Here is a 13,935-nt window from a genome sequence, read left to right as displayed (position 1 = left end):
TACCTTTATTCTCAGATTGAGGGCCATTGCCCTTCAGATCCTGCCAGCAGCTTCATAATAGTGAAATAATAAACCTACTTTAAAACGCAAGTAAGTTTTCCATACTGTTCTCTTAACATTGAGAATGAATCAGTCCCACTTATATTACTTTATGACAAAAGAGCTTTAATAAAATTTAGCCGTGTGAACTGTATATACAATGACAGATCGTTTAAATATATTTTTTCACAGGAGTTTTGGCTTTATAAATTTACATCTTCCTATCAAACAAATGTAGTTTGAAGCATAATGTTATCCTGGAAGAACATTAACTGGTTTTGTTAATGCTTTTAGATTAACATTCTCATGTCAGCTTTTTCCCCCTGAAGAACAGAATCTTCTCTGCTCTGGAAAGTGATCCCGTCTTTGCACGTCATCCTGGAGAAGATTTGTGCCGTGAGAAATATCAGGAGCTGACGTTTCTGCGCTGTAAAAGGCTCTTTGAGTATGATTTTCTTACTCAGCAAGAGATCATCGAGAACCCATTAAAGATACTTCATATGATCATTTGTGTAGGAATGTATGATTGGTCTCCGTGTCTCCAGTATTTCTTACACTGTGGTGTAAGTACAGTTCAAGATGTATAGTGGTGTGTATTTGAATTTAAGTCTCTTGTAATACTGTATTTGTCTTTCTGCCTACTTTACTAAAGCTTTCCCCAGTCCTTTGTCTTTAAAAATGAAGCTCATTTTAACTGCTTAGAAGAATCAGAGAGCTGTGGGATGAAGTTAGTAGATTTTTGTCCTTAAGTCCTGTCTCCACTGGAATCTCACCTGGAAAGTAAAGGTGGAGCGGTATAGACAGAGCTACAGAAAGTTATTTTGATGCCTACAGCTCCACCTTTTGTCCACTCCTCTGCCTCCTCTCTATGGCATTAGCAGCCAAAGAACTTGTTTGTTTGGCCCAGTTTTCGTGGCTGTGTCTTTGTTACAGATAACAGGTATTAGAAACTTCCTTGCCTCACCCTCAGTATGTTGATTCAGGGCAGAATCCAGAAGGAACAGAAACCAGTGAAGGTTTCTCACTGACATCAGCGGCCAGGATTCTGTTCATAAATTGTTCCCTAGATGAGTCTCTCAGAAAGAATGCTTGACATAGCTGGTCAAATAATATTAGTAGAATTAATTAATTATCACTATTCACATGGCTGGAGAGAGTCTGGAAATTGTAGTTTTGTTATGTGAATATCCATCTGGAAAAACTGAAGGTAGCTTCAAAAAGTGTTCTTGCCAGATCTTGAAGCAGCTATATTCAGTTTTCAATCCATCTGAAATAAAACAAACTAGAACAGTTTTAAAGTTTCACTTTGTTAAAGGGGACATCAGTAAGAACAAGTAGAAACTGAGCTCATTAAGGTTTTTTAAGAGTTTGCAATAAAGGATTCAACAGGTTAGAGCTGTGAAAATTTCAGTCCTCTGTAAAGAGGCCTTGATGAGATAAAATCCCGATTTACCTCCTCCAGCTATAGACTAAGTCGTAGTTTAGCGTGCAGCCTACTTTCCTTGGCCTTTTTAACAGACATCACTATGACAAACTGTGTGCAATTTGTGCTTTCCATCATGGGGTCACTGATTTCATTCACAATTCTCTGGTTTTACAGGTATTTGCAGGTGCAATTTTGAGTGCTTCTGAGAGATTTGCAGACTTTGTGAAACAGGTTTACAGCATGGAGGTAACTTTTTTTGATAACTTGTGAGAATTTGTCAGAACCATGGTACTACCTGCACCCTTGTGTTATTTCCGTTCTCTTTGCGTAACCGGGTACTTCTAAATAGCAAAAGACCACGGAGCAGGTTGAAGCACTGAGCCCTGACAATCACTGCTAGCCACTGTGCTGCTTCCTGGCTCTCTTTTAGACTGCCCTGTGGAATAAGTGCAGCCTCTCTGATAGAAAGAGCCAATCCTAAACAGTTCCTCCTGCCAGTGCCATTTGGCCATGTGGGCAGCATTTGCTGTCTGGCCTGACCCTCTTCAATTTTGTGAGATATATATGCTGAGTGTACTCAGACTGAGCTTCATGCTACTTTTGTTGTTCTTTACCACTTCTTATCTATTTGTTTGCTTGTTTTCCTAACCATTCACCTTCCTTGCTTATTTAGTTTTCTGAAGGTGTGTGTTTATCTGTCTGCTTGTAGATAGCAATATACTGCTACATAGTTCTGATTCAATACCCCATGTTGAAGATCAGGATGAATTCTTTAAATGACTCTCAGTCTAAGCAAAAACCTGAGGATATATATTTGTCAGAAAAATTTTGCCCGAGGTTTCGGGTTTTTTGATTTGGTTTGGTTTTCTCACTTGCTATTCAAAGGCTTGTTACTAAAGATCATGTACTACTGCGAGGGCGAAAAATCATGGACTCCACACAATCCAATATGAATTCAAGCGAAGCCATTTATTAGCGAAACAAGCCTCCTTATATATGCAGTTATTTCCTGATCACGTGTCCACGCTCCAAGCATGCATTAGCTGATTGGATATTGTCCATGTTCATGAGCTGTCCACGCGTCCGAGTCTCACTGCTGTTTGTCAGGGTGCTGTTTTTCAGCCTTCTGGCTGGCCTTGAGATTCCTTTGGCTAGTTCAGAAATAAATCTCCATCTAATAGAAACCCATCCACACAACAACCTCAAGATAATCCCTCAAATCTCCCACATACTATAGGCCAAACCATTCTAAGGGAAGGGGCTGCAGTACATAAATATTAGTGTGAACCAATGTTCCCAAATGCTGCTGAGAACCAAGTGTATCTATGTATTGATCTGATATAAATGTATCCCCTTCAGTAATGTAGGCTATTTGCAATTATAAAAATAAACAGCCTTGTTCTGGTTTTCCTCTGACTTTGGGAGTTCCCGGAACTTGCCAGTTTTCACCACGCAACAGTTCTTTCAATGCAGACAGCAGAATACTCATCAGTGGATGTAATAATCCGTACCTGCCTGAATGCGTTGGCCATCAGCAAAGGAAAAAAATAGCTGTTACCCTACAGCAGGCATGATGTCCTAGCCTTAGAGTTACATGTCACTGGTTTCTTGCACTTGTGAGTTGCTTTCCAACAGCTGAACTTGCAATCGTTTGAAAATCTTACAGTTTTAATTGCTGTTACAAAGTAGTCTTGAACTGTGCCTTATGTCTCCCTATTTAGATTTTTGGATGTTTTGCTCTGACTGAACTCAGCCATGGAACTAATACCAAAGGCATACGAACTACTGCCACATTTGATCGAAGCACACAGGTTAGTCTTTAATGCACAGCAATAACATTTGACGTTATTGAGCTGTGTTATTTACTAACAGAACAGAATGATTTGTGGATTTCTTAGATTAGCAAGAACCAAGTTCAACCCCTAAATGTAAAAAAACAAGTCAAGTATTTACACTATTGTAAATAATTACAACAAACCCAGCAATTTCTGTTTTCTTGTACAAGTAGGTATTTTAGCTTCTGGCTGTGGTAGAAAATAAGGATAGCATTCTTCTCCTTTGTTGTGTCTCTTAAGGAATAGCTGGATGTGCAGATTAAATTGTCTTTTGTCTTTAAAATGAAGGCTCTATATACAAAGATTAGGATTATTTTCTGAGGATGAGAAAAAGAAGTACAAAAAGCAAGATACCAAGACTATCAGAGAGATCAAAAGAAGAAAACAATGAACTGCTTTTTACATTAGGAAAGTGCTTACTATTCCTACTTTGTTTTCTGAAATCAACACTACTGCACAAATAAATTCAATGTCCTAAAAAATTTTCGGTAAATGAGTAGAACTCATCATAGTTCTTTGTTAAGAGGGAAGAAATTAGAAGTTCAGAGGGGAGGCTGATATAACTTTCTTTCTTTGTCATCTACATGCTTGGTTTATGCCAAGTTGAATTTAAAATGTGTTATTTAATGTCCCAGGAAGGTGGGCTCGTCATGTCCCCCAAAGACTGTGGCATTTTATTGCACTGTAATATACAGAACTGTGTTCTGTTGCTGTCAACAAACAATGTCACATCACCATGTGGCTTCAAAAGAATGAGAAATTATAATCATAGATTCGAAACATAAGATTTTATATTCTTCAGCAGGACAGCATTCCAGTCTGCATTTTTTCGTATAAAAGCAATTCAGAGATCATTTATGCAACATTGGACATTCATAATGCTGTCCAGAAAGAGAAAAAAACATAAACAAACAACCAAAAAACCCAAACAAACAAAAAACCAAACAAACAACAAAAACAAACAAAGCAAAACAAACCAACAAAATACACACACACACACACACCAAAAAAAACCCCAAAACCCAAACAACCAAAACGCAAAAACCCAAACTTGTGATAATGGCATAATGGAAAGTTCTGTTCAAATAAATTGAGTTCTAGGTTGATGATGAGTGCACTTCAGTAGAAGTGACTGAAATTAATAAATCTTTGTTGAGATTGTGATGCTTTGAGTTCAGATTTCTTTTACATCTAGAAAACACACTATATGTAATGTAAAAATCTAAATCCTGAATCTATGTCTAAATTTCAAGATATGTGTATGCCTCAGAATTCCCACTACTCATGGCTCCCCAGTTCTGCAGACTGTGAAGTGTGCCACCTTTCACCCTGCCAGCCAGGCTGCCTTCCCATCCAAAACTGAGAAGGAAGGAGGTGATCCTTGCTCAGATTTCAGTCCTCGCTGCTGAAATTGCCCTCACAGTCCCTCACATGGACTGAACTCACAGCTCAGCTTAACCTAAGATCTAGGAAATGCTTTTGGGTCCATCACTTAGCTTTACCTTTTTTTTTTTTTAAATGCTTGAATAAGCAATAAAAAGGCTGAATTTCAGACTTTATAATGAAGTAATGAACTTTCTCAGCTCTAATTTTTTCCTAGCTGCATGTATTCTCTCCAAAGTTGAACACAGTAAGAGTGATCTCCGCTGTTGGAGTACAGTACAGAATGAAACCCTGGTAGTTAATGAATGTTTTCAAAACATTACCATGGTCATGAAAAAAAATAGCTATATTTTGATTTTTATGACTTATATAGTTTGCTCCTTTCTTTGCTGGCTGCAGGAATTTATCATCAATACTCCTGACTTTGAAGCTGCGAAGTTCTGGGTTGGTAATATGGGGAAACATGCCACGCATGCGGTTGTGTACGCTCAGCTCTATACTCCCGATGGACAGTGCCAAGGATTACATAGTTTTATTGTACAGGTAGGGTAGAAATATTGCTACTGTTTTTTGGTTTTTTTTTATTTTGGAGGGAGTGGGTTCAAATTAAAGACTTTCTGTTGTACTGTTATTTATATCTCACCAGTATATTCTTTAATTAATACCTTCAACATTTGTTGCAATTGTAGCAAGAGTACGGTTTTCAAATGTTCACTGATTTTGTGATGATTGTGCAGTCAGTTTTATACTGTAAGGTTTCTGCAGAAAATTCTGAAAAATACAAAAGAGCTGAAAAGCCTCCAGATTGTCATGCTAACTGTATAGTTAGAACTAACCTATGCTATATGAAATCCTGAAGGTCTTAGATGAGGCTTAAGGTGATTTATGTCTGCCAATGCTGCAGGCTGATCTGCTTGAAAACTGCAGGTTTCTACTGCAGAGATTAGTTTAAAAGATTAAAGGCATCAGAAAATACGGCAAGTATTTAAGGTGTACATAGTAAAATGAACTAGTTGCGAACTGAATAGAATTTATTATAAAATTGGGGAATATCTCAAAGCTGATTGCTATATAAAAGATCTATTGATTCTTACTATGCATGTGTGCACCTGCTAGTCTGCTGAGAGCAGTCATCAGTGTTAAGGCATATTTAATTACAGTGATGTAATTAGTGTCATACTGCTGAAGGATCTATGTCCTGAATGAGAGGATATGTAAGTACAAGTTACATCCAGGATTATGTGGTTGGAAAAAACAGAGACCTTTTTTTGACGTTAATAACAGAATAGAAGTTGGGAATATTTTCACTGTTTGAAAAGTTCAACTGATAACTTTCATTGTTCCGTAACCGAAGTAATGGTTTCTTCCACTTCTATGCAGATTCGAGATACAAAAACTCTCCTACCCATGCCGGGTGTGATGGTAGGTGACATAGGGAAGAAACTTGGACAGAATGGGTTGGATAATGGGTAAGTCAATCCATTTGAAGGAGGAAACATTCTAGGTTATATCACAGTGTAGTGGTGCAGGTATCCTCCTGTGTCAGTTCTGTCTTTAGTTCTGAGGTATTCGCGAGTGGTTTTAAGTTGCTGGTATTTCTAAAAATAAGCCAGATTGAAAAATATTGAATTTCAGTATTTTCTATCTGAATAACCATAATCTTTCTACTTCTCTCACTTTTTAGAATATGAAGTGCCACTGGCACTCTGGGAATATCCGCAAGCATTCTTGCAGGCATAGACTCTGCAACAATAATAATGAAAAAAAACCCTAAATCTGTTAAGTTCTGAGTAAAGAACTTCATCAGCCTCTCTACCCATCTGGTTGTAAGCCCTTAATTATTTTGTCTGTCGATTTCCAGCCCACAGGAAGGCTGTTGAAGGTCCACAGATAAGGTTTATTGTTAGAAAAGATGTAAGATTAATGTGAGCCGGTAGAGAAACTAGGTATCAGGTTTAAACCTTGGGATTTCTGGACTAATCCTGTTCACTGCAGAAGAGAAGGAGAAACTTAGCTATTTTTTTCCTGTATTCTCTGTGTACAGTTGAAATAAAAAAAGTACCTGGACTCCATTTCTGAGTCATGGACTTCATTGGCCTTATTTCCAACCTGGTATTCTGTGATTCTATGAAACTATGTCTCTGCTTTACTAACCAAAAGCATCTGATAGGGAGGAGAGACAGTGAGAAAATTGAGATAGATTTCTGCATTAAAACAGCCATTATATAAAAATTAATATTGAGTCCCCTATTCTGGAGACATTCAAAACCCGCCTGGACACCTTCCTGTGTAACCTCATCTGGGTGTTCCTGCTCCGGCAGGGGGATTGGACTGGATGATCTTTCAAAGTCTCTTCTAATCCTTAACATTCTGTGTGATTCTGTGATTAGTTATATATAATAAGTGGGGGTAAATATCTCTATGCCTCAAATTTACCTCTTTCTGTTGATTGAGTTCATTACAGATGTATTCATCGTCCTTCATAACATGCCATTGCAGTAAACAAAGTATAGACATCCTAATGTATCGTGTTTTCAAATGTAAGGGCCTTGTCTGGCTTTCCTGAAGGTCGTAGGTCTTCTGCAGCGTTTTTTTACCACCCCCCTTCTGATGCCCCAGTTAGCTGTAGTGGCAAAAATAGCACTGACTTTTGTGTTTATGTGGCTCATTCTCATTTATGGTCTGTTATATGAAGACACAGACAAAATAAAAGAAAGTAGAAAATTAAATTTTATAGAGGAAAAAATGTGATTAAAGGCCTGGAAAAGTAGAGGGTTTGAGTTTTGGTGGGAATTTTTGTCTGCATCTGCATTACAAGCTAGTAGCCACCAGATGGCACAGCAACATGGACTTCCATAATCCAAATGTAATTCAGCTGCATATTTCTGTAGAAATGTTCAAATTCTGTTGTTCGTTCTTTATTTGCAGCATAGTTTTATGTGCAGCAGGAGGAAGGAAAAGAGTGTGCTTGACATAACATAAAAATTCACATAATTTATCCTTTGACCTACTGGGAAAAAAATAGAGCATTTGTTAAAATATTGGTATAACTGAATAATCTGAAATGATAATCTATCTAATACACTGTAAATAAGAGATGCCAGTTACTTCCTATCTTAATGTCAGATGGAGTCCTTTATCTTAGGTATGACATCACATGTCATTTTTAAAGGGCATTCTAATTGTTCTATATACTTTGTGTATGCTGCTGTAAAAAAATAGTATATTTTCTGCTAACAGCAGTGCCTGAAGAGCCCCAGTCATGGATCTAGATCTCTTTAAATATGGATTAATACAGGGTCTGGACTAGAAAGCTTAAGTTTAAATCAGCACCTGCAGATTAGGGTAGGGGGATGAGGGAGCCCAAGGTTACCAATACTCTTCATTCAGCTGAAGACTCTAGAAGCCGGTGTTCCTGATCTGCCTTGGCTGTGTTCTTTGGAGGGGTCTGAGGTTAGATGCCAACATTGTTCACAAGAACTGGAGAACGAGTTTTCACTTCGCAACCTTCCTGATCTCACTGAGCCAACAAAAATGTCAGAACTTGTACACGTTGCTTCTCAGAGGTACATGAAGCCCTGGATGGGGACTGGGGAGGTGGTGGTTCTGTAGCTCTTCAATTCTTTGCAGAGACAACAAGCTGTGCCACTCTTGAAAATGAACTGTTGGTTGCGTGATCTGCAAAATGCTGAGATTCACAGGAAGATATTTCATCAGACACTGCCTTGTCAAGGTGTTGTTCTAAGCAGTTTACTAATCTTATTTCGCAGTTTATCCCAGAGAAGCCACAGCCTGCAGTATAGAAGCCTGTTGTATATGGTGATAAGAAAACCATTCCATTATGCTGTGACTACAAGTGTTAGTCTCCATTGCATGCTTTGCCAGTTTTTTGAATGTATGTGTGAAGTCTGGTTCAACTACCATAGACACTTAGTAAATGAGATATATTTCCATTTAGTTACACTCAGGATAAACGGTCAGAGTGCAGATCAGAGTCCGACATCTTTGGCAGAGGTGTCAGATTTTGTTTCTGCCCTTCAAGAAGGTTATGCTACTGATTTTCAATATGGATACAGAGAGTTAAGCACTTATGCAGGACATGGGGAAGAAATTCCAGAGCTTCTTTGGAAAATGCCATTGATTTTTGCTATGTAAGAGAAGAGAGTAGGTGATTGTAGTTGTCCCTTCTGGCTTTGGAAAACAATTGGTCTCTTGGGTCATTTGGCTGAAGTCTGGTTTCCTGCTAATGCAGTATGTAATGTTTTTAGAAAGAGAAAGAATTTCAGAAGTAATGTGGGAATTATTGCAGTGTAAATCCAATTGACTAATCTGTCCCTTTCAAGTTTGTCTTTCCAAATAATTCTCATAACTTCATAATTGCAATGTCCAAAAATCACATGGATTTTGCAAGTCTCTGTAACTTCAGCTACCCCAACAAAAAAAAAAGACAAAATCACTTCAAAATATTTTAAAATCTTTTTCTTTCTCTCTATCATTTAAAATGATTTGTGTAATCAATGCCTAAATGATTAAAAATAGAATTCCAGTTTTCCTCATGGAGAGTTTAGACTGGCTTTGTGTTCTGTTACGAAAAAACAAAAAGGACTGCCACCAGGGGATGCAAGTGCTTCAGTGTATATTTTTATAATATAAAAATGTCCACTTGTTACTAGCGCTCTGGCAGTCTTTGAAATGTGCTGGTCACTGAGATCTCAAAATGCAAGTAGCTGAAGAAAAAAACAACTACTGAAAGAACTCTGGATATTTGTGACCAGGGGCTTTTCAATAAAATGAGTCACAGGCGTAAGAGGAGGGACATAAATCAAGAGCTTGGGTAAGTGCTGATGTGCATTTCTGTTTCTTCCCTTTAATGTTTTGTTTCGTTTTTGTTTGGGTTTTTTTTGTCTGCCCTGGCTAATGTAACATTACCAAATTACCCATTACTTCAGAACACATCAGTAAATGATTGCCACTGAATTGGTGGTGAACCAACGTCGTGCCCAGTTTTAACTGGCAGCAAATTGCTGCTTTCCCCACTCCAGAAATAGAAATGATGCCTAATGAAATCTGCATGGAGAAGAGTTTGAAAATCAGTCATAATTGTGTTTCTGAAGTAGTGCTTAACACGCCTTGTCTTTGTAAAACATGCTCTGAGCTCATTCATCTGTATCTGCTGACAGTACAATGTGTTGAGCAGACAAAACCTGTGATATGAAGCTATCAAAGATACAGCAAACTGCTGCCAGACAGAAAGCTGTTTATTTTGATGGAGTTCTTTGTAGGGAGAAAAGTATCTTTCTGGGGGAAGAGAATTGTTAGCTGTAACTAATTATAAAGGTGGGCTTTGGAGAACTGGAGTTTTTGATTAGCTGTTTAACAACATTTCATGTACAATTAAAATGTGATCAGTCTCTCCACAAATACAATTCAATAGGACATTCAACATGTTCTCTACCAATCACTGGGGCCAGATTCAACTCTCTGGATCCCAAAACCAAAATGAAGGAATCAAGACAAAATGGATAAACAGGATTTATTGGGCAGATAATCAGTAAATGGTGTAAAAGAATCCCTCCTGGAAAGAGACTGGAGGTTCTGAAAGCCCCCTCTGCAATTCCTTGTATATTGGTGAAGATGGCATACATCACACAAACTCCAGGCCTTTACAGATGACTTTTAACTGGTTAATTCGTTTTTTTAGTTTGTTACTATTTCAGTACTCGTGACAATAATGCATTGAGATTCTGCTGCTCCTAGTTTGAGGGTAGAACAAATGAAAGTCCAGTCTTTCAAAGGGTTTTTGTCTCCTAGTAGTTATCCTCTTAACTCTTATTTAGATTTTGCGATGGTTGTAGTTATTTTTACTGGGAAGATAGGAGCTGTAATACATGGTTTTATTACATGGTTGAAGCCTGAATAGTCTCTTGGACCTTCATCTTACAGTCTGAAGCAGTATTTTGGTGAAGATAATTTCCGTACTCAGCTTCTTCTTTTGTTTGCTTCTACTCCCACGCTGCCTTTTTCTTTGTGCTGGGACAAACATTTGTGTAGCTGTGTAGGGGACTCAGCTGGGGAACTGGAACTGCCTGAAAACTAATCTGACAGAAAAAAAGCCCAACATTTGGCTGTCTTCAACCAGATCATTTGTCAGGTCTAGTTCACTGCAAGGCCACAGAACAGGCTGGTGCAGTGCAGGGAAAGGGACAGTACAGGGATGTGAATAGGAAAGCAAGTGCAGAAATCAGTCCTGCTTCTCAAATACACAAGTTTTTGCTTGTTTAATGTTTTCATTGTCTTGCAGCTTCTGACCAGAATCACAAACAATTGCAATAGTAATGAAGCAGCTATAAAATAAAACTAAATATTAAAAATGTCTGTACCTCTACTTGCATTATCTGAATACAGCAGTATAGATCCTTCAGTCCTTCTGAACAGTGTGACTTTCGCAGTCAATCCAAAAACTTTGCAAGACACATCTTGCATGTTTACGTTTTAAGTCAAAACAGTGAATTTTACAGAGGAATCGTTGACATTTCCCTGTTTTGCCCTCTCCGCGTAGTTTCCACAGTCAAGGTTAGACACTATGTGGGTAAGATGCTGTATGTGTCTGCACATCCAAAACTCCTTGCAAGAATGGCTCTCAGACTATAAGAACTTTAGAGTGAGTGGGTCTTTGTGTGCCATGAAGTCAATTAAGAGAGGATTAGGAAGCCTAGAAAATGCTATGTTGTTTTATCATTGCTATTGAGCATTACTGTTACAGAGCTGCATTCTTATATGAGAGCCTTGGCTGTAGAAATAAAGCTAAACCATTGCCTCACAGTTTTCCCCAGCTTCTCTGCAAGTCTCCTCAACTCTAACCTTTTTGCGAGTTTCAGTCTGGAATATGTGGCTGTTTTCTTTCCTTCTGCAAGTTTTTCACCAAACCTTTGAAGTGTTATTCTTCCCAAGGTTCACTGTATCCCATAAACAGCCGTGAGATCACTTGACTCACAGCCCTCCCATACCATTCACTTGCTTTCTGTTTCTGGCTGGAAGGACTGAAGGAGCTGTCACTGCACTGTCTCTAAGGTAGTCAATAACAAAAGCTGGCAGGAAAGGCGTTTTAGTGAGTCTGGAATTCACCAAAGCATGTTTGAGCTATTTGCATGATAGGTAACAGCTTATTAATTTAGTAAAGGGAGCTCATAGCTTTTCCAGCTGCTCCTTTCTTATCAGCATTACTGCACACCAGATGAATTACTATTGCATGATTTAAAGTCAGTAAGATTAACTTTGCTTGAAGTGTTCCCTAAACTACTGGCCAAATAACACAAAAAGAATGCTACTGTTGGTGTAGTGCTTCACTCTGCTCAGATAATCTAGGTAGAGATCTATGTGATTCAGTTTTTTTAACGCTGGGCTACATGATGCAAATTTGCACATTGCTATAGAGACCTATGATATGTATTTAAAGTGACAGCTATCTGTCTTGCTGAGAAGTCTCAATCTCAGTCATGCTATTTGCTATGCAGAAGAGGCCCTAAGTAGGGTAGTTTTCAAACCCATGGATTTGTTGTCACCATGTGAAATTTGGCCATTTTCCAAACTTGCTGGTACATGATATCCCCATGACTGTGTATACAGTTCCATTATTGCAAGATATTTCTTCAGTTCTTTAAGGAGATTTTTCCCCTAAGTGCGTTGACAGATGTGGTCCATGTCTATTCACTATGCTTTCTAGACTAATAACCATTAGAAATGTGATCGTTGACTTCATTAAATCTTACTATTTATTTTTAATACGTTCCGATATCAAGTTCAAATTGGCCAGTATGTCTTAACAATTTCAAATAGCAAAGTTCTTGGAGAAGGAGCATAACAGCAGTTGGCAATGATCTCACAAGGTCACCTATCTCCCAGGTCCTGTAAGGTTCTGCTTTTATTTTCAACACTGGTGCTTGTAAGCAAAATATCTTATTTCTTTATGCATGGGAATTTTCTGTGTGTTTTTTAATTGCTAGTTCTGTCTCTCTCTTTTGCTTCTTAAAGTTTTTCCATCTTACATGCAGTTACTTTGATAGTAACTTACAGAAAAAGAAGGAAATACTATATCCGTAACAGAAATTATAAAGGACAAAAACATCTAATATTTTGAAAATTGTTATTTGGGATAATTTTGATGTTAAAAAGATAGGTTGTTATGTAGTGATTTGAAATTTAGTATTCTGGTTCACTAGCTGTGACAAAAGTTATTAAAAAGGGTGTACATGTGATTTTAAATCAAAATAATTCTATGTAATCTTTTATGTGATACAGAATTAGCTACATTATATTTATGTCGGACAGGTTATAATAAAACTTTTTGCAAGATTTTTCACCCTTTCCAACAAAAGCCTTTTCTAGATTTACTGTTTAGGATTGTATCACAACAGGTGAAAGCAGGTAAAACTGTTTAGGTCATTTTCGGAGCTGTTTTGCTTGGCACACATCTGCCATGTGTTCAGCATTAGTAGGTTTGAATTTCTCAGAAGTAGATTATTAGTATATCAATTTATATGTTAGTAGATTTGAATTTGCTTTTTAAGAACTCTAGAGTTTCAAGCACATATCAATAGAAATAATTATCTGCAACTATGTAGCTTTGCTGAATGAATTGTACTAATGACTACAGTGTAAAACACAAAAGGACAATTTGCCATCTTGTTCATTGCTGTTACTACCATGAATCTTATCGTTCATCGCACACAGAACTACACATGCTCCAAATATATGTTTGCGAAGAGAAGGCCCAAGAGCTGGTGCCTGTTGAAATTTCTTCCTAGTCTGTGCTCCAAAGATTGTATCAGCTCTCAGTTAGGTCAACTCTTCCTTTAGTCTGATACCATTTTATTACCCATTCAGTCACTTTTAAAAATAATATTTCATTGCTTTCTTCTATGCATCTTTTCTTACTGTGAGGGGTACTTTATAAGCATCCATGAAGCTCCCTCACTTTCGTCACTTGGATTCCTCCTTAAAATTCTCCTTCACTCTAATGGGTTGTAAAAAAAGCTAAGGTTTAGCTGGCAACATGCTGTGACTGGCAGGTGTTGTATCAAGAAAGTGTTCTGCAGTAGTTAGTGTCTGCCACACCGTTTGTTTGAACACATTTGTAGCTTCTTGCCTTATGCTTGGATTTCAAGCTCTGAGGAGGAAGCACCTTCTTGTAGTTCTATGGGCGTACAATGATGAGGAAAAGAGAGTGCTAAACTTAGGGACCTAAACCTTGCC

At 37.9% G+C, this 13,935-nt stretch overlaps 1 protein-coding gene across 1 annotated transcript in view; it reads left to right on the top strand.

Moving 5' to 3' along the window:
• ACOX3 (acyl-CoA oxidase 3, pristanoyl) overlaps window positions 1-13,935 on the top strand; it is a 35,914-nt gene that overhangs the window by 4,181 nt on the left and 17,798 nt on the right. The window contains exons 3-7 of the mRNA XM_080343158.1: window positions 369-602; window positions 1,640-1,711; window positions 3,187-3,276; window positions 5,083-5,226; window positions 6,064-6,152. Of these exons, the coding sequence (XP_080199284.1) occupies window positions 369-602; window positions 1,640-1,711; window positions 3,187-3,276; window positions 5,083-5,226; window positions 6,064-6,152 (629 nt within the window). The remainder of the gene's footprint in view (window positions 1-368; window positions 603-1,639; window positions 1,712-3,186; window positions 3,277-5,082; window positions 5,227-6,063; window positions 6,153-13,935) is intronic.

This window comes from Nesoenas mayeri, assembly GCF_963082525.1.
Source record: "Nesoenas mayeri genome assembly, chromosome: 4".
Taxonomy (NCBI): domain Eukaryota; kingdom Metazoa; phylum Chordata; class Aves; order Columbiformes; family Columbidae; genus Nesoenas; species Nesoenas mayeri.
This window is presented reverse-complemented; position numbering and strand designations above follow the sequence as displayed.